This window comes from Myxocyprinus asiaticus, chromosome 9, assembly GCF_019703515.2.
Source record: "Myxocyprinus asiaticus isolate MX2 ecotype Aquarium Trade chromosome 9, UBuf_Myxa_2, whole genome shotgun sequence".
Taxonomy (NCBI): domain Eukaryota; kingdom Metazoa; phylum Chordata; class Actinopteri; order Cypriniformes; family Catostomidae; genus Myxocyprinus; species Myxocyprinus asiaticus.
Window position 1 is genome coordinate 38800233 of NC_059352.1, and position 21815 is coordinate 38822047.

General features: G+C 39.7%; 1 protein-coding gene across 1 annotated transcript in view; it reads left to right on the plus strand.

Moving 5' to 3' along the window:
- Positions 1-21815, plus strand: part of LOC127446613 (inositol polyphosphate-4-phosphatase type I A-like) — a 58656-nt gene that overhangs the window by 13031 nt on the left and 23810 nt on the right. The window contains exons 5-15 of the mRNA XM_051707671.1: positions 1558-1674; positions 1770-1849; positions 7676-7787; positions 7888-7978; positions 11467-11614; positions 11731-11861; positions 12460-12564; positions 16598-16706; positions 17321-17338; positions 18434-18617; positions 19469-19550. Coding sequence (XP_051563631.1) covers positions 1558-1674; positions 1770-1849; positions 7676-7787; positions 7888-7978; positions 11467-11614; positions 11731-11861; positions 12460-12564; positions 16598-16706; positions 17321-17338; positions 18434-18617; positions 19469-19550 — 1177 coding nt within the window. The remainder of the gene's footprint in view (positions 1-1557; positions 1675-1769; positions 1850-7675; positions 7788-7887; positions 7979-11466; positions 11615-11730; positions 11862-12459; positions 12565-16597; positions 16707-17320; positions 17339-18433; positions 18618-19468; positions 19551-21815) is intronic.

Sequence of the window (21815 nt, forward strand, 5' to 3'; positions counted from 1 at the left end):
AAGCTAACGGGAGCATTGCAGTTTTGTTTCCTTAAACATCATCTTCCGAATATCGGGGAATGGAATGCAGTGCATTTATGGTCGGATATATCAAGTAGGAATATCCCACATCCAACTTGAATGGAACGCAGCATAACCGTGTACCCAGACTAAACGAAGAAAAAATTTAAATTGCAAATATTATTAGATAGATTTTTCCAGGTATTATAGACTTCCTTGGTAAATTCATCTGAAAAATTATGATTTTTGAATGTCTGTTCGGGTGACGTTCATTTCACAAAACAGTCATGCTGCAGTTAAAATTAGGCTTGCTTGAGCATTAAGTGTCATTTCAAGTTCTGGCTTTCGTGTGTGGATGTGTTTTTTAAATGTCAATTGGTATTACTAGTTAGCTGCGACATAATGTATGATGCCCAAAGGCATAGGGTGTCTTATTCATTGTGAAACTGTGATTTTTTTTTTAATGGCATGAATCACACTGAAGGCCTAGACTTAAAATGAACGGCCCGCCACTGCATTCAACTGATCACAAAGTATAGTCAGGACATTACTGATGTTATAAAAACAGCACCATCACTATTTGAAAAAAGTCATTTTTGATCAAATCTTGAGTAATCATTCTAAATTGCTAATTTTTTTATTAGAAAATCACTTGCCATTAGATCAAACACAGTTGAAAGCTATTTGGTTCGTTAAATGAAGCTTTACGTTGTTTTTGTGTTTGTTTTTGAGTTGCCACAGTATGACAGACTGGCATGTCTTAAGGTCAAAATTAGGTCAAAAATGGCAAATAAGAAACATCTTTCTCTAGAAACTTGTCAGTCTATCATTGTTTTGAGGAATGAAGGTTAAATAATGCTTGAAATTGCCAAAAAACTGAAGATTTCATACAAAGGGGTACACTACAGTCTTCAAAGACAAAGGAAAATGGCTCTAATTAGAAAAAGAGATGTGGAAGGCGATATTTACAAATAAACAAGAGGATAAGTACATCAGAGTCTCTAGTTTGAGAAATAGACGCCTCACATGTCCTCAGCTGACAGCTAATGAAGGCATGTTAAAATTTTTTATGTTTAATGTGACCTTCATAGAACAAAAATAAACCAATTATAATCTGTCCGTTTCAACCCCTGGAAAAAAAAAGTGCCCAAAGTTGAAGAAGCGCCCAAATATATGTGCTTTTCCAATTTTTATTTTTTATTTTTTTATGCATGGTAATTTTCTTTAAAAACTGTACTTTAACCAACAAAATTTTAAACCTTTGTTTATGTATGATTGTATGATTTATAGGTGATTATGCAGTCTTATAATGTTCGGGACACATCAGGATGGATTAGTGTTTACACATGCGGTCACAAGCATTTCTGACTACCTCTGAATATGGTTTCAGTGTTCAGATCTCTAAACATTTTGGACCCCGTTTACACCTATATTTAGCACTGACCACTTGTGATCAGATCACTCCAGGTGTAAACAAACCCATAATACTTTCCATTATTTACAGGATAGTGTGGACTGATCTGGATGTAAATGAATGGTTTGACCTCTGTTTTGCAGGGTACAAATAATCCCATGTTTCTCAGCAGTGTGGCATTTTTCCAGAACTCCCACATTAACCAGCGTACACAGGTCAAACTCTCTGTATATGATGTAAAAGATCGCTCCCAAGGAACGGTGAGAAACACACACAACAGTTGAGTTCTGTTAAAAAGAACAGGTCTGACTTTGATACATGGTTTTTGTTTCTTGCTCCTTTTAACACTTTCTAGATGTACCTTCTTGGCTCAGCGATGTTCCCAGTAAAGGAGCTTCTGCAGGAAAAGAACCACAAACTTAACTTGCCTCTCAGGTGAGCTAACCTACAATCTACTCCTGCCTCTAAGGCAAGATAACCCATAGGCCATACCTGCCTCAGGTTATCTAACCCAGTGATTCTTAAACTGTGACACTGGAAAATTATATTTATTATATATATATATATATATATATATATATATATATATATATATATATATATATATATATATATATATATATATATATATACACCGATCAGCCTTAACATTAAAACCACCTGCCTAATATTGTGTAGGTCCCCCTCATGCTGCCAAAACAGCACCAACCCACATCTCAGAATAGCATTCTGAAATTATATTCTTCACACCACAATTGTACAGAGTGGTTATCTGAGTTAATGTAGACTTTCTCAGTTCGAACCAGTTTCGCCATTCTCTGTTGACCTCTCTCATCAACAAAGCACAGAACTGCTCGCTCACTGGATGTGTTTTTGTTTTTGGCACCATTCGGAGTAAATTCTATAGACTTTTGTGGGTGAAAATCTAGGAGATCAGTGGTTACAGTAATACTCAAACCAGCCCATCTGGCACCAACAATCATGCCACGCTCCAAATCACTGAGATCAAATTTTTTCCCCCATTCTTATGGTTGATGTGAACATTAACTGAAACTCCTGACCTGTATCTGCATGATTTTGTGCACTGCACTGCTGCCACACGATTGGTTGATTAGATAATCGCATGGATGATTGTTGGTGCTAGATGGGCTGGTGTGAGTATTTCTGTAACTGCTGATCTCCTTGGATTTTCACACATAACAGGCTCTAGAATTTACTCAGAATGGTGCCAAAAACAAAACATCCAGTGAGCGGCAGTTCTGCGGACGGAAACGCCTTGTTGATGAGAGTGGTCAACAGAGAATGGTCGAACTGAGAAAGTCTACATTAACTCATATAACCGCTCTGTACATTTGTGGTAAGAAGTATAGCATCTCATAATGTTATTCTGAGATGCGGGTTGGTGCTGTTTTGGCGGCACAAGGGGGACCTACATGATATTAGGCAGGTGTTTTTAATGTTTAAGGTTTTACAACATTAAAACCACCTGCCTAATATTGTGTAGATCCCCCTCGTGCCACCAAAACAGCTCTGACCTGTCGAGGCAAGGACTCCACAAGACCTCTGAAGGTGTCCTGTGGTATCTGGCACCAAGACGTTAGCAGCAGATCCTTTAAGTCCTGTGAGTTGCAAGGTGGGGCCTCCATGGATCGGACTTGTTGGTCCAGCACATCCCATAGATGCTCAATCAGATTGAGATCTGGGGAATTTGGAGGCCAAGTCAACATTTTGAACTCCTTGTCATGTTCTTCAAACCATTTCTGAACAATTTTTGCAGTGTAGCAGGGCACATTATCCTGCTGAAAGAGGGCACTGCCATCAGCGAATACCGTTGCCATGAAGGGGTGTACTTGGTCTGCAACAATCTTTAGGTAGGTGGAACGTGTCAAAAGTAACATCCACATGAATGCCAGGACCCAAGGTTTCCCAGCAAAACATTTGCTAGAGCATCACACTGCCTCCACCGGCCTGCCTTCTTCCCATGGTTCATCCTGCTGCCATCTCTTCCCCAGGTAAATGACACACCCGGCCGTCCACATGATCTAAAATAAAACGTGATTCGTCAGACCAGGCTACCTTCTTCTATTGCTCCATGGTCCAGCTCTGGAGCTCACGTGCCCATTGTAGGTGCTTTTGGTGGTGGACTCGGGTCAGCATGGGCAATCTGACCGGTCTGCGGCTACGCAGCCCAAGGCGCAGCAAGCTGAAATGCACTGTGTGTTCTGACACCTTTTTATTAAGTTTTTCAGTAATTTGTGCCACAGTAGCTCTTCTGTGGGATCAGACCAGACAGGCTAGCCTTCACTCCCCATGCGCATCAGTGAGCCTTGGGTGCCCATGACCCTGTCGCCGGTACTAACCACTGCATACTGGGAACACCCTACAAGACCTGCCATTTTGGAGATGCTCTGAACCAGTTGTCTAGCCATCACAATTTGACCCTTGTCAAAGTGGCTCCGATCCTTACACTTGCCCATTTTTCCTGTTTCCAACACATGAAATTCAAGAACTGACTGTTCACTTGCTGCCTAATATATCCCACCCCTTGACAGGTGCCATTGTAACGAGATAATAAATGTTATTCACTTCACCTGTCAGTGGTTTTAATGTTGTGGCTGATCAGTGTATATACAGAATACTAAATATATAAGTCCATTTTATGTTGGCAAGCATTACCAAGAAGAATTGCAAAAATTAATACTGTTTTCAAACAGATTCCAGAAAAATCCCCCCATCTTCCATTGGTTGTACAAACAGATAATCCCACCCCAAACTCACATCATTGTTTGAGCCAATGCTGCTCTGTCAGTCAGGGTAGGCCGTTCAAACAAACTGATGAAAGTTTTGATAATACTACAGAGCCAAAGTGTTACACATTTAGGTGAAACTGGATTGAGGTGACTGGATTTAGCACTATCGATAATTCTACCAGTGTGTTCCAAATGCTTCTAGACAGACAGAGGTTTTCAGATTGACTCTATTACCTCTTATCAAATAGGCCATAAGTATTATTTATGTGTTTGAATTGGACTGCAAGATTTCTCATTTTACAGATCTGCAAAAATGCAGTCAATGGACTGATTGAGGGTCATTATATTATCAAAATATGGCATTATGTGTATGTTGCTTGCAGTCCTTAAGCTTGCAAATGAAAATAAAAAAGTAGAGGGAACATTATTGTGACTAGGAGGTTATGGAGGCGAGGGCGTGGTTGAGAGTTCGTCTGGGGAGGGAGGAAGCGTTAAGGGTTTTCACCTGAGATGAATTGCTGGTAATTGCTGTTTTTATGTTCGCAGTGAGAGACGGGGGAAATAAAAGGTGCCCAGTCCATAGAGTGAGATTGGGAAAGAAACCGAAGCTACTTTGTGTGTTGGCCATTGCCGTAGTGACTTTCCTTTGAAACTTCACCATTATGCCGCCACTTCCCCAGTAGCAGCTCGCCCCCACATGTTGCCTGCTAAGATGGGGCCTCAAGACGATCCAGAGGCGTACCTTGAGCTCTTCGTGTACACCGCCGAAGCTCTGAAGTGGCCACCGGAACAGTGGACGGTGCAACTTCTGCTGCTGCTGACCGGGGAAGCCCAGATCGCGGTGCAACAACTTGGGACAGGGGAAAACACTAAGCCATCTCATGGCCCATTTTTATTGGCCAGGCATTCATGGGCATGCCGTAAATGTCAGCTGGTGAATCTGCCGGCCACTTCAAAAGCACCCCTTCCGTTGATTGAGGTTCATTTTGAACATATTGCTATGGACCTCATTAGAACGGACAGCACGCGGGCATCGCTTTGCATTAGTCCTGGTGGATTACGCAATGCAATTTCCAGAAGCAGTGCCGCTGCACAACATCTCAGCATGTAGTGTGGCGGAGGCACTCTTCAAAATTATCTCCCGAGTGGGGATTCCGAAAGAAATCCTCACTGATCAGGGCACTACTTTTATGTCACGTACACTATGCGAGCTGTATGAATTATTTGGTATTAAATCTATTCGGACAAGTGTGTACCACCCACAAACAGATGGCTTGGTCAAACGATTTAATCAGACCTTAGAAAATATGATTCGTAAGTTTGTGCTCGGAATTGGGATAAGTGGCTTGAACCCCTGTTATTTGCAGTACGAGAGGTCCCGCAAGCCTTCATGGGATTTTCCCCATTCTAATTGTTGTATGGGTGTAAGCCGCATGGCATGTTTAGATGTCATGAAAGAAAATTGGGAGGAGGTACCTTCACAGAGTAAAAATTAAATTCTATGCGTTCTTGACCCGAGAGCAAAACTCCACACATTGGGGCATCTATCACAGGAGGTTGCCAGGTTGCAAAATCATTTCTCTGTGTTCTTGCCTCTCCCTGGCCGCACTGATCTCATAAAACACCACATCGAGGCAATCCGAGGGATAGTAGTACGTAGTCGTCCCTACTGCTTACCCGATCACAAGAAACAGGTAGTACGGGAAGAATTAAAGGCCATGCTCAACATGGGAGTAATAGAATAATCCCACAGTGATTAGGCCAGCCCTGTGGTTCTGGTACCTAAGAGCGATGGCTCGGTCCGGTTCTGTGTGGATTATAGGAAACTTAACGCGGTGTCGAAATTTGATGCTTATCCAATGCCTCATATTGACGAACTGCTTGATCGGTTGGGAACGGCTCACTTTTAATTGACACTGGATTTGACAAAGGGATATTGGCAGATCCCCTTAATGCCAATGTCCTGTGAGAAAATGGCCTTCTCCACACCATTTGGTTTACACCAATTTGTGACTCTTCCATTCGGTTTGTTTGGGGCCCCAGCTACTTTTCAGCATATTATGGACAGGGTCCTCAGACCGCACGCTGCGTATGCCACTGCCTATTTGGATGACATCATTAGTTATAGTAATAATTGGCAGCGGCACATGCAGCATCTGGGGGCCGTTCTGAGGTCGCTGCGACGAGCGGGCCTCACAGCAAACCCGAAGAAGTGCGCAATTGGGTGGGTGGAGGTACGGTATCTGGGGTTCCACTTGGGTCATGGTCAGATATGACCCCAAATTGATAAAACTGCAGTGATTTCGACCTGCCCGAGACCCAAGACCAAAAAGGAGGTGAGACAGTTCCTGGGGCTGGCTGGCTATTATTGAAGGTTTTTGCCTAAGTATTCAGATGTCACCAGCCTGCTGACTGATCTCACTAAAAAGGGAGCTCCAGACCCGGTCCAGTGGATGAAGCCATGCCAACAAGCCTTCACACAGGTAAAAACTGCACTTTGTTGCGGGCCGCTTCTGCATTCCCATGACTTCTATCTCCCTTTTGTTTTGCAGACGGACGCAACGGACAGGGGGCTGGGTACTGTACTGTCCCAGGTGGTGGAGGGGGAGGAGCGCACGGTGCTGTACATTGGTCGGAAGCTCTGTATGAGAGAGTCGAAGTACAGCACCATAGAGAAGGAGTGCTTGGCCATCAAGTGGGCGGTCCTCACTCTCCACTACTATTTGTTGGGACGAGCATTCACCCTGTGTTCGGACCATGCCCCGCTTCAATGGCTCCACCGCATGAAGGATGCCAACGCCCAGATCACCCGTTGGTATCTGGCTCTCCAGCCATTTAAGTTCAAGGTGGTCCACAGGCTGGGGGTGCAGATGGCTGTCACGGACTTCCTCTTCAGAAGGGGGGGGGGGGTTAGGCAGTCCGGACAGTTCTCCTGGCCTGAGCCAGGCAGTGGGGGTATGTGGAGGCGAGGGCGTGGTCGAGCGTTCGTCTGGGGAGGGAAGAAGTGGTAACGGTTTTCACCTGAGATTAATAGCTGGTATAATTTCTATTTCTTTGTCCACAGTGAGAGATGGGGGAAATAAAAGGTGCCTAGTCCATAGAGTGGAGAGAGAGAAACAGATGCCGCAAAGGTGTGTGTGCGCGCGTGAGACTGGGAATGAAACTGAAGCTACTTTGTGTGTTGGCCATTGCCAACGGCTTCACCGTTACGCCTTGTGCTAACGTTTTCTGTTCATAAGAATAAAGAGTGACATACCTGAGTTGGAATCGCCGTCTCCCACTTCCTCATTCATTGAACCTTGTGACAGTGATACTTGGATGTTCTCATTTAGTCAAAGGTGGTACTTGGTCTGAAAGTTTGAGAATCACTAATCTAACCTATTTTGTTTAAAGGTGTGAAGGTCAGTTTGAGCTTCTTGATGAGTGTCTGTTTAATGCTGGTCCACTGTTGATAATGAGCACAAGAATATATAGTATCAAAGTAATTACATTTGTGGTGCATTTTCCTCAGGTCGGCAGAAAATGAGCATGTGGGTACTATTACAGTCATTGCCTGGCAGCTAGAGGAGAAGAGAGATCAGCAGACACCAGTTAAACAACTACAAGACACCATTAACGGCAGGGTGAGCTTGACTACACCCCAAAGCTGCTCTCTAACCGCATGTTCACTAGTGTCACTTATTCCAACGTTTGTTTTTGTTCTTTTACGTGTTGTTTCTGTAGACTGTTCTTCCTGTAGATGAGAGTCTGACAGAGTCTGTGGGAGTCAGAGCAAAATATGCCTCACTGTGGAAAGACACCTTTTTACGATCTGGTAAGAATGGCAGTCAGTAGAACAATGGCTTCTTTTTTTATTTGTTGTGGAGGAAATATGAACCACCAGAAATGTGATTGCTATCAGTAATATAAAATACAGAGAACAAGTCCATCCCATCTAGAGCTGCCCACCAGACATTGCAATACACGGAACTCAGAATAATTATGGCTGTCAACATGAAAAATGTTTACTGTGGGATTACTCTTTCTGTTACTGGACTGTATCATTAGATTGTGATGGTAATATTGATCTATTGACTGGTCTAGGAGCAGTGATAAAGACTCTCAAAAACCTTATAATACTGTCACGAGTTGCGTGGGCCTGCAGTCCACTGAAATTCACTGGATGATGGAGAGTGTGTAAATGCCAATATCTTTTTGTTTCTATCCCAAGCCAGTGAACAGTGCAAGTGCAAACTTTTTGAAAATGTTTGAAAATTTGAAAATTAGGGATGTGCCCATAGCCGAATACCTTGGTTGGAAATATTGACTTTTAAACGAATAACGGATTCACCTGAATAACATAAAAAATATTTTTGACTGATTATCCAAAAAGCACAAGGATAAAGTGACATTTTAAATTAACATATCCAAAATTACAAAGAATTTATGAATCTGTGCAGCCAATATTTCTAAAGTGTAAACCTTATGAATGAAAATATGCACGGTGTGATTTCAGATTGGATGGGCATGGTCTTAACTCCGTTTTCAGTCTCTGTTAATTGTTCGCTTCTGGAGCTTGTCATGTGTAACATTAAGATACGACATCATATACACGTTCCACTTCTTGAAATGTCTATGTTAATGTGTCACATGATTCACATGTGATTCCCATGTATTCATTTATAGCCTAAACCTGAGTGCGATTTTAAATTCCTGATCTGAAGTGATTTAATGTCGGAGCTCGTCTATCCGTCTTTAAAATTTGACCACATTTATATCCACATCAGCGATTTAAGGTTATTAACTGGTTTTGGACTTTATTCCAAAAAACAAAACAAAAAAAGTTTAAATGCTCCATAAAGGTTTAAATGCTCCATAGAGTTTTCATCTATTAGGAATATTCCTTCTTATGTAAAACAAAGAAACTGAAACTCTCTTTTTTGTCTCTCTTCTTCTTCTTTAAACTGTGCTAAATTTGAAAATGTTAAGTGTTCTTAACTCTGGTAAGGTGCTATATAAATGTAACATTATTATTATTATTATTATTAATATTATTATTATTATTATTTAATTAAATAATGGAGTCCTATCTTAAAAATTCCTGATAGACTTACGGGACTTTCACCTGTTTGTAGGCTATATTGAGGTGGGGATGGGAGCCAGTTGGTCAGCACAAACTTTCAGACAGGCAGGTGAAACACTGTCTGGGCCTGAAGCTTTCCTAGTCTTTTGTTTCCGAAAGACCTGGCACACATCCTCCTCACAGATCATAAGTGCAGATTGAGTAGCAGGAGGGGGGAGGAGGTGGGTTCCAGGAGGTGTTGGTGTGTGTGAAGTGAAGATCAGAGCGGGGGAGGGGTGTGAGACCTGGCTTTTCAAACCTGCAGTAAAACACATTCAGTTCATTAGCCATTAGTTGACTCTCTGCAGAGTGAGGGGGAGGTGTCTTGTACATGGTGATGCTTTTCAGGCCTTTCCACACAGAGTCAGGATCGTTGGCTGAAAACTGGGTATTCAGCTTTTCAGAGTAGCATCTTTTAGCCACTTATTTCCTTAGTAAGTTGTTCCTGTCCTGGTTGTACAATAGTTTATCCCCACTTCTGTAAGCATCCTCTTTGGCATGACGAAGCTGTCTGAGTTTTCCTGTAAACCATGGTTTATCGTTATTGAATGATAAAAATGTCCTAGTAGGGATGCACATACCCTCACAGAAACTGATATTTGATGTCACAGTATCTGTGAGCTCATCCAGGTCTGTGGCTGCAGCCTCAAAAACACTCCAATCAGTGCAGTCAAAGCAGGCTTGTAGTTCCAGCTCTGCTTCACTGGTCCATCTATTTACAGTCCTTACTACAGGCTTAGCTGATTTTAGTTTCTGCTTGTAGGTTGGGAGAAGATTAACCAGACAGTGATTAGAGAGACCTAAAGCTGCACATGGGACAGAGCGATATGCATCCTTAACAGTGGTGTAGCAGTGGTCCAATATATTTCTTTCTCATGCTAGCAACATGTTAAAACATGCTTGTAATGAATAGCTAAATGATAAAACATGCTAGCAATACCTAGCTAAGTGACAAAACATGCTAATAACATGCTAGCAAAATGTTAAAACATGTCAGAAATGCCTAGCTAAGTGCTAATACATGCTAGCAACATGTTAAAATGTGCTAGCAATGCTTAGCTAAGTGCTAAAGCATGCTAGCAATACATAGCTAAGTGCTAAAACATGCTAGCTTTCAGACTAGGCTTTTCAAGCCAACCTAAAGTTTGTCCACAAACTTCTCAATCTAGTTTATATATATTATTAAATAATGTTGTTAAAATATTAAAATATAATTTGTTTATAAAAAATACCAAAACACTGGTACTTTTTACATCACTACAACATAAAAAAACAATTATGGGCTTTACAGAAAACATTTGTGGCTTAAGCTCCGGTTGCCCAGCCGTTGTCGCTCATGGTGCGAGCAACTCAAATTCAAATCTACCTTTTCCTAATCACATTTGTTTTGAGGGCACGGGTTGGTTGACTTATTCTTTTGATGGCAGCGTGGTTACAATTGTGTTATTATATTATATACTGTTTTACAATACACTATACACTAGAGTGCAAATAGTGTCTACCAGTATTTACACCACAGTGAAAATAGCATCTGCCATGGGGAAAGGATGTACCAAGTTGATACTAAAATTAACAATGCTACACTTTCTACAGTATCGGCAGTATAGACTTATTTTGGTACCCATGCAATTTTGTTAATAGGCAGCTTCCTCCTATGCATGTTTATAAGCATGTGTGCTCTGCAAGCGCTCATAGTAATACACGTTTAAATGGTCAAATACACTTTTTCAAAATTCTTTCACAATACAAAATTATTTCAAACAACTCCTTTCCATACTTGGTATTTTCCCTTTCCCATGATGATGCAGCACATACAACATAAATAATTATTAAAAATACTAATGAAGTATGTCTGGTAGAAATTAAAACAGTGTGTTTGCATAATGTATTAATATAGAGATATAGTACTTGTGCTGCATTATCAGGTGGCCAGTCTGGGATGAGTATGTGAACAGATGTCTAGGAACATCTGTGTGTATATCCTTTGCTGGTACTAAAAAAAATAATGATTGTTTTATACTTAAAGTTCCTCTCCCAATCTCAAGGGCACTTAGTTCCATTTTAATTGACAGAAATCCCGGGCCTGGTAATAAATATTTATACATAAATACAGACAAATTCAGTTTTAGCATAACAGGTGTACTTTGATATTTTGTACATGAGAGCACTCTTTATAGTTTTATTTTGTCTCTGTGTCCCAGTGTTTGGGGGCACCATGTCTCGAATGTACCGTTTACCCACAACTGATGGGAATCATTTACGTATCCTGGAGCAGATGGCTGAGAGCATCCTGTCACTCAACATCCCACGACAGTTCGTCAAACTCTTACTGGAAGAGGATTCTGCCAGGTGTCCACTTTAATCTCACTTGTACACACAGAGGCTTGCAATCCATACTGTGACCATTTTTAAAGTATGTTTATCATAGGGCGCTCTTTTACATGCATGTGTGTTGGTGCTCTTAGGGTGTCTGAGCTGGAAGAGTTGGGTGAGTTATCTCCGTGTTGGGAGAATCTTCGGCGGCAGATTGTGACGCAGTATCAGAGCATCCTTCTGACCTATCAGGATTCACTCACACACTTGCAGGACTACAAAGGTCAGTCAGCACCTGGACATGCTAATATACCTTCAAGATGGAGCTCTACACCATTATTTTTTGTTTGTTTGTTTGTTTATTAGCACTCATGTCAGCAATTTAGCAGACCCCAAGTTCAAAAAATTTCAGGCACTGTCAAAGTTTTTTCAGTGCAACATACACAAGCTGGCACTGAAAAACTAAAATAAGTACAGAATTCAAAAACATAAGAAATGCAAGATATAATAGTTTGAAAACAGTGTACATGGAGCGAGATGCTGAAAAAACAGATAGATGAGATGAAATGGACAAAAACATTAGTGCATGTGTAGATTGACCAACAGTTAAAAAAGCATAGATGAAATGTAAGGAGGCGTTATGTGAACACCCCGTTACCAAGTAGCAAACTTTTGTGCAGTCTCTGTTGGCTTGAATGGAAAGTAATAAAGAGCAGGCAATCACAGTTTGAAATGTAATCTGCCCAAATGTTTAGATACTGTATGTTAGCAAGTTTTTATTCTGATGGTAATATTATTTGAGATGTTCTAATTCTCTCTCCTCTCTCTCTCTCTCTCTCTCTCTCTCTCTCTCTCTCTCTCTCTCTCTCTCTCTCTTCCAGGTCCATCATTCAAAGCCAGTAATCTGAAAGCAGAAAGGAAGTTAGAATTTATGCCCACCAACCTTCATGTGCAGAGAATGAGGGTTCAGGATGAGAGTGCCTTTGGTTAGCCCTTTATTTATTTTATTCTGTGTCATAGCCGCCGTCACCAGTATTGCCATGACAATACTAGTTTCATTTTAAGTATCGCTCAGCAACTTTACTTTTCTCCATTCTTACAGCTTCATTCATAACCTGCATTTTAGCTTTGGTAAAGCAGCGCCTACTGCCTCTCTTTCTCTCTCTTTCTCCCGCAGCTCACTGGATGGTTGTTGAGTTTAGTGTGAGTGCACAGTGTGCAAAGGAAGTTGCAAATTTGCCGAACTTAAAGATTACACCTATATCAATAAGCAAGCAATGTGATAAAACAATTGCTCCTGTTTATACAGTGCAAGTGCATGACATTTGAGCAATCTAGTTTTGTCTTGTCACATCGTGAAGCTCCCACGTAAAATAGCACAATTCACAAGAAAGGAAGAAATGGCAAAAAAATGCTATGTAATGCTGTAATGCTACCTGAACTACTCAGAGTGAAGAGAAAAGCTTAAAACAGAATTCATCAATCTGCTCAACAATTCAATACCTGTTACGTCCCTCATCTCCATTATCTGTAGTGGCCATACAGGTATTTTCTTTGCTTTTGTCTTTGAATTAGTCAAGTTTAATAATATAAGTAAGGCCATATGCACTGGTAATAGTATACATAATAATAATATAAATACTATAATATTAATACTTGGAAAATACATGCATAGTATTCAGAAGATTTTAGAATCTATCTATAATGTTATTATCTTTCAGTAAACATCATAACTCATTTAGCATCAAGGTCCCGTCTTTTAGGATTTCATCTGTTAACATGTTCAGTGCACTTTGTCTACTTTAAACTTGTGAGCATTGACTGTTAAAGGGATAGTTCACCCAAAATGAAATTCTGTCATACACTATATTGCCAAAAGTATTCGCTCACCCATCCAAATAATTGAATTCAGGTGTTCCAATCACTTCCATGGCCACAGGTGTATAAAATGAAGCACCTAGGCATGCAGACTGCTTCTACAAACATTTGTGAAAGAATGGGCCGCTCTCAGGAGCTCAGTGAATTCCAGCGTGGTACTGTGAAGTCCAGTTGTGAAATTTCCTCGCTACTAAATATTCCACAGTCAACTGTCAGTGGTATTATAACAAAGTGGAAGCGATTGGGAATGACAGCAACTCAGCCACGAAGTGGTAGGCCACGTAAAATGACAGAGCGGGGTCAGCGGATGCTGAGGCGCATAGTGTGCAGAGGTCGCCAACTTTCTGCAGAGTCAATCGCTACAGACCTCCAAAGTTCATGTGGCCTTCAGATTAGCTCAAGAACAGTGCATAGAGAGCTTCGTGGAATGGGTTTCCATGGCCGAGCAGCTGCATCCAAGCCATAGTGCAATGCAAAGCGTTGGATGCAGTGGTGTAAAGCACGCCGCCGCTGGACTCTAGAGCAGTGGAGACGCGTTCTCTGGAGTGACGAATCACGCTTCTCCATCTGGCAATCTGATGGACGAGTCTGGGTTTGGCGGTTGCCAGGAGAACGGTACTTGTCTGACTGCATTGTGCCAACTGTGAATTTTGGTGGAGGGGGGATTATGGTGTGGGGTTGTTTTTCAGGAGCTGGGCTTGGCCTCTTAGTTCCAGTGAAAGGAACTCTGAATGCTTTTGGACAATTCCAAGCTCCCAACTTTGTGGGAACAGTTTGGGGATGGCCCCTTCCTGTTCCAACATGACTGCACACCAGTGCACAAAGCAAGGTCCATAAAGACATGGATGAGCGAGTTTGGTGTGGAAGAACTTGACTGGCCTGCACAGAGTCCTGACCTCAACCCGATAGAGCACCTTTGGGATGAATTAGAGCGAAGACTGCGAGCCAGGCCTTCTCGTCCAACATCAGTGTCTGACCTCACAAATGCGCTTCTGGAAGAATGGTCAAAAATTCCCATAAACACACTCCTAAACCTTGTGGAAAGCCTTCCCTGAAGAGTAGAAGCTGTTATAGCTGCAAAGGGTGGGCCGACGTCATATTAAACCCTATGGATTAAGAATGGGATGTCACTTAAGTTCATATGCATCTAAAGGCAGATGAGTGAATACTTTTGGCAATATAGTGTATCTTCACATGTTTAAGTTTTTGCAAACCATAACTTTAAAGAGATGTTAGGCAGAATGTTAGTCTCAGTATTCACTTTAATTTTATGGAGTAAATAAAAAAGCTGTAGTGAAAGTGAATGGTGACTTAGACTAACAGTCTGTCTAACATCTTCTTTTGAGTTCCACAGAAGAGAGAAATTCATGTGGGGAACAACAAGAGGTTATGAGCACAGAAATTTAATTTAACTACCTGTTAAAAAAAGTTTTTTTAAAGGTATCTGCCAAGAACAAAAACATAATGGCATTACGTTTTGCTGGGAAACAAGTGACTGAAGAGAAGGGCCATAATGTAGGCTGTATACTTAAAAAATAATTAATCTGAATAAAACTAGAGGTAAGAATTGAGAAAAGTAACCACCAGTGAGATTTAGGTGAGACTGTTTCTCATGCAGTAAACACTTTTGGGACACAGAGAACAAACGGAGTGCTGGATGAAGTGGATATTTATCTACAATCAGTTGAGAGTTAACTTTGAGAAACTTCAACTAGTGCTGTGACACGTGAACAAGTATTTTAGAAATGCTTTGTAGCAAATAGTTATACACATACTGAAGAGTATGTAAATATGCTTCTCTCAGAAGTCACCAGAATTGAACGCTTTGGTGTTGTTTTAGTTGTTGTTGTTTTTTTGTTTTTTTTTCAACAACAAAAAAATTATCAAGGGAATGCATGCCCCTGGACCCCCCTAGACAATAAGGGTACACTTCTTTACTTGGTCAGGTTCCTGTGTGTACATCAAGATGAAATCCTGCAGGCGCCCATGATAACATGTATATGCAAAGTAAGAGATTTAAGTAACTGACAGTACATTCATAAAAATATACTTGTATATAAGTATGCAGTGATAATATGCTTATGTACAGTAAACAAACACAAAATTGAAAAAATATGCTTTTATAGCAGGTAGCCCAGCCACTTATTTTAGCATTATACGCCTTACCATGAAAATTCAGACTGTACAAGTCACTCTATTCCCACTGGGCTCTTAAGGAGTGTGTGTGCTCTTTACTGAGTGAGTCCCAGCAGACAGTTAGAGGTGTTATTCAGAGCACTTAGCACATGTTAAAGGGATAGTTCACCTAAAAATGAAAATTCTCTCATAATTTACTCACCTTCATGCCATCCCAGTTGTATATGACTTTCTTTCTTCTGCTGAACACAATGCAAGTGAATGGTGGCAAGAACTTTGAAGGTCCAAAAACATATAAAGCAGCATAAAAGTAATCTATATGACTGTGGTTTAATTCATGTCTTCTGAATTGATAAGATAGGTGTGGGTGAGCTACCCTTTAATAGTGTCTCATTCAGAAGTTGTCAAACACTAACACAAACACACACTAAAGCAGTCTCATGTTCTTTTAGGCTGCAATTACACTGCAAAGCTTAATGCACAGATGTGATCTTTTGACAGTTGTTTTTTTTTTTGTCTCACCTGTTTATAGTCACTTAAGACATAACCAACTGTGTTTACGTTAATTAGTCTGTACTATTTAGCAATGTTATAACTTTTTAGTAGTAGAGTTTTACATGAGTGTTTAAGCTAAATTAACTTTATCGTGATGTTATCTTCATGTGAGATTACCACCCACCCCTATATACAGTATACATAGGTACATTTTAAAGTAAATATGGACAACATTGTGCATCACAGTCCCCTGATACACGTTACATGTAATTAAATTAGAATGACTAATATACAAATACAATGTACAATAACATTAACAAATATTCAATATACAAATACAATGTACAATTACATATTACAAGGTATTCATTACAATATCAATAACTGTTTATTTACAAACTGCAGTGAATAATTACATATTAACCAGAATTACTTAGTACTTATGAAGTTACACATTAACATGAATATGCTCATGAAGGTTGTGACCTGGATGTGTGTTTATGTATCTAGATCACACCTATGATGTGGTGACGATCGGGGCCCCTGCAGCTCACTGCCAGGGCTTCAAAAATGGGGGTTTGCGGAAACTCCTCCAGAAATTCGAGGAGGCAAAGAAACTGTAAGTTAAGTCTAACATTGCCTGGTTTTGTAGATACATGCCAAACTCTTGTGTGTGTAAATGTATACATGCTTGTGTTGTTGTATAAAGGAGTTTGTCATAAATAATTAATGCACAGGTGTCTGTTTTGATATACCAAATATTAATTTTGTTAATTGGCCCTCTTATGGTCTTGGCTTAGTAGAGTTTAGCTGTTCTATCCTCCATGTATGTTGTTATATACATAAACAGGATTTTCCTTTGTGTTCCTTAGAGGTTAATCTTTCAACAAGTGCAATTTCATTCATTTGCACAAAAAATCACAAAAATGTTTTGCAGTCTTTAAATTTTTAAAAGCCCACTGATGTTTTGGCTAGCTGTAACTGAAGACTCTGCCAGAGCTTAATCATTTCATATCACATACACTGTTAGTTGTAATTATACTGTACTTTTTTTAGAATCAGTGTATAGGTCTATTTTATTTTCATCATTGCCCTCATTTACGCTAGGTGTTTCACTCTCTTGCTGCTTTTGGTTATTTGTTGGTTTGCTGGTGTTATAGCAATAGCTATTTTCTTTTAAGATAAGCACTTCATTTTTCATAAATTTTCATTACGTTTTTGCTTTCTAATCAGCATTTATGAGGAGGAATGGTGAGTTTGTTTGGTATTACTTTTTGTTTGTTTGTTTGTTTGTTTGTTTGTTTGTTTGTTTTGGTAATTAATTTACATTTTCTGCATGACAAAATGTTAATTACTCCATGATTCCATCATCCCTTCACTGTACTCTCTACAAAAGAGTAATAGGTATGTGTTGGAATAAATAAAGCTGCATCATTTAAATGTCTTTAACTAAACACACATATACCTATATATATATATATATATATATATATATATATATATATATATATATATATATATATATATATATATATGTTTGTGCTTTCTGTTGGATCTTTCCACATAATTCAGAATCTCCGTTCAGTTGTTATTTTTTTAGTAGTATCTAGTACAATACCTGGGTAAAACTCGCTTCACCCCAGAATAAATAAATAAATATATTGTATTTTACTTAAAGAAAACTATAATACAGCAATTAAATGTATTCTGTCTGGACAAAAAAATATATATATATATATAATAAATATAAATATATTTAAATCGCCATAAGTAAAATTCAGTACCAAAAATTCTACCATGATGCAATTTAAATAATGTATACTTTTTCAAATTACGTTATTGAGAATGTCACATGCCAAATGTGCAAAAAACTAATTAATTAATTATTAATACTAAACATAGGCTTTGTTTTATTCATGCAAAATATAATTTCTTATTTTCGCTTTTGATTTTAAGGTAATATATAGCCTGGAAATGTCCTTTTCAAGTTTTGTGAGATTCACCCAACCATACATGGTTCTGGAAATGGTGCTGTCTGTTCAACGTAGAGGGACGAACACACTCCACTATGACCACTTGCTCTGTCATTCAGAGAACTGATGGCACCATTCTCCTGGAGCACAGTTGACCCTGTTGTTTGTTCATCCCTGAGCACCTCTCTTCCTCTGTGCTCTGAAAAAGCAAGATTGATAATCTAAAATGTTTGGTGCTTCTCAAAGTCTTTGGAGCATTACTGTCTGAATGAAGGGCACTCTCATTGTCTGTTGTTGTGCACTAATGTAGTGGTGTGTGTATGCTTGTGTGGTGTGTGTTGAAGTAATCAAGCTCTTTCTGGCTCCGCAGCAGTGGTCTGTCCAGCTCCCAATCCATCGTCTATATCCCACAAGATATTGTCCGTGCCAAAGAAATCATCTCCCATATCAACACACTAAAGACTCAGGTCAGCTACTACGCTGAGCGCCTGTCCCGCTTTGCAAAGGAGCGTTCCGCTAACGGCATGGAAAGAACCCTTGCCATCCTGGCAGATAAGGTGGGTATCAGTAGGTATAGAGCTCAACAGAATTGATTTATTAACTATAACTTTTAAACCTTGAAAGACAAACCTACCATGAGCTTGAGGTTGTTAATCGATTGTATATGTTTCTGTTGAATTCATGGTGAAGAACTACACTATACATGATCCTGAGGGGAAAATCCACCAAACAGAGAGTCATGGCAAAGAAACCGCGGCAAAAAAGCTCTGCAGTGACCGCTCAATCTCATGACGCACTGCGAATGACGTAATCGAGTTGATCTCCCTACACTCAAACTGCTTATATATTTGTATATATCTGAATATTTTGCAATAAAATTTATATCTATTGTTTCTATACTTATAATCAACAACTTTAAATCAATAGTTTTATAATAGTTTTTATAATAGTTTTATATAGTTTTACCAGTAACCTTATAAATGCTGTTTTATTCTATGTAGGGAGGGTCCCCTCATAGGGGCTGCCATATTCGGATCACATGACCAGCTGAATTCTACTTAATCTCAGTAACTGCCCTGTTATTGGATGCTTTCACTCTTGGATTAAATGAATCATGGCTGACTGTGAAGAGTGAATTTCTAAAATGGCATCTTTAACTGAATAGCATTGCTTATTCTTGCTTATTCACATTCATCGTTTTATCCTTTGCCATTTTACCGTGTGCTTCGTGTTTTTCCGCTTTTCTACTGTTTCAACTGCGTGTATTGTACAGCACGCACCCGTTTCTCTTTTTTCTTTTCTTTTTTTTTTCTGCTTGTCTACATCTCGTGTCTCGACTGCGTGCATTTGTTTTCTCTACTGTGTTTTACATGGATTATTGCATCAATCTCAAACATCTGCTGATTAGGAACCACATCGAACCACATCAATCTCAAACCCTCACCACTCAAGAATAACCATAACAAAAACAACAACAAAAAACAACTGCGGTAAGTCATGGCATACACTCATGTTATTTCTTCCTGCATTGCATGCGACATGTTTATTATAGCTTCTTCCGTCAGCAGTGAGGGATTCACATGTGATAAATGTAAGTAATTATTCAGGCTGACGGAGAAGATTAATGAGTTAGAGACACGCATCTGAACGCTAGTGGGGGTCAGTGAGAGAGAAGCCAGAAAACAGATACTGTTTCGGATGTGGGTAGTACAGCAAGCAACACACACTTTGGTTCCGGCTGTAGAGCCCCCGCAGCAGGGCATTTGAGTGATGTTTTAATAGCATACTCACTCAGCAAAGCAACACCACTCTCCCATTCCTGTTAGGGTTTCCAATCGATTCTCCCCACTCAGTTATGCACCCACTGAGAATCATTTTGAAAGAGCCTTAAAGAGCACCTATTATGGTTTTTCAAATATTACCTTTCATGTAGTGTGTTATATAGCTGTTTGTGAATGTAAAAAAGTCTGCAAAGTTTCAAAAATCGAAGTGCACGACAAATGGAGTTATTGACTCCCAAAAGAAAGAACCGATTCTGAACACCCGAAACGAGTCGTTAGTAATTCCAGACTTACTTCCTGTACTAACCTACATAATTTGGTAACAAAAAACCTGCCTCTGGTCTTCATTGGCTGCTCGTGTACAGCTTTGACCCGCCCTCAAACACTACACTAAGCAGTAGACCAATCACAACAGACTGGGACATCTGACCAATCAGAGCAGAGTAGGCTCTCTGAAAGGAGGACTTTAGAATGAATCCTTTAGAATGGATCATTGAACGAGTCATTTTTGACACTGGGAAAAAAAGGTAATGCTGCAATTTAAATTATGAGCAAATTAAAGTGTTTTTTGACCTTGGATGCATGTAAATCTATTGTATGAGACCTTTAAAACAAAATTAGGCATGTTTAAAAACCATAATAGGTGCTCTTTAATAATTAGTGAATCTATTGTAAGGAACATGGAAATAGAGACTCCAGCCACCATTGTTAAATACATTTCCAGGGCTCGAGCATCTGACATCAGATCAAATTTACAAGTGCTGGCTAATGCTAAACGTAGATTTTCTAAAATTGTTATTCATGTCGGCACTAACGATGTCCGGCATCGCCAGTCAGAGATAACTAAAGATAATGTTAAAGTGGTTTGTGAACTTGCAAAAACTATGTCAGACACTGTATTATGCTCTGGCCCCCTCCCTGCTCATTGTGGTGACAAGGTTTATAGTAGATTAGTGTCACTGAATGACTGGATGTCTGAGTCCAGAGAATAGCATAGGATTTATAGACAATTGGAAGAGTTTTTAGGGTAGACCTGACCTGCTAAAGAGAGATGGACTCCATCCCTCCAGAGAAGGTGCCACTCTCCTCTCTAGTAATTTGGCTCAAAGTCTTAATAGTGATAGTATTTGACTAACTGGGGCCCAGGTCAAGAAGCAGACAAACTGGTTAATCCGAATGTCTGCTAGCTGCCTTGAGATGTCACACAGGTCACATAAACTACAACACATAGAGACTGTATCACCTTGATATCACATAGAGACTGTGTCTGTTCCCCGAACTACCAAACACAAAACTCTCACTAAATCGTTTAGAATTTTTTTTATTAAGGTCAAACTTGAAAAAAAAAAAAATAATAATAATTTATTTAAGATAAACATCATATAAAGGTAGGGCTACTAAATATTAGATCTCTTTCTAGCAAAGCACTAATTGTAAATGAAATTATTACAGATCATAGTTTGGATGTGCTGTGTTTGACTGAAACCTGGCTTAAACTGGATGAATATATTAATTTAAATGAATCTGCTCCCCCAGGTTATTGTTATAAACATGAACCTCATCTGAAGGGTCGAGGAGGAGGTGTTGCTACAATTTACAGTGAAGTTTTTGGTGTTACTCAGAGGACAGGATATAAGTAAGCCTTTTGAACTAATAATACTTAATGTGACACCGTCAGATATAAATACAAAAATCTCTGTTGTCTTTTGCCCTTGCTACAGTATATAGATCACCCGGGCCGTACTCTGGTTTCCTTGGTGAATTTGCACATTTTCTATCAGATCTAGTAGTTAATGTAGATAGAGCATTAATTGTTGGTGACTTCAACACTCACATAGATAATGAAAATGACACATTGGGATTAGCATTTATTGATATTTTCAACTCTCTTTGAGTCAGACAAAATGTGACAGGACCAACTCATTGGCATAATCATATGCTACATTTAATTCTGTCATATGGAGTTGATGTATA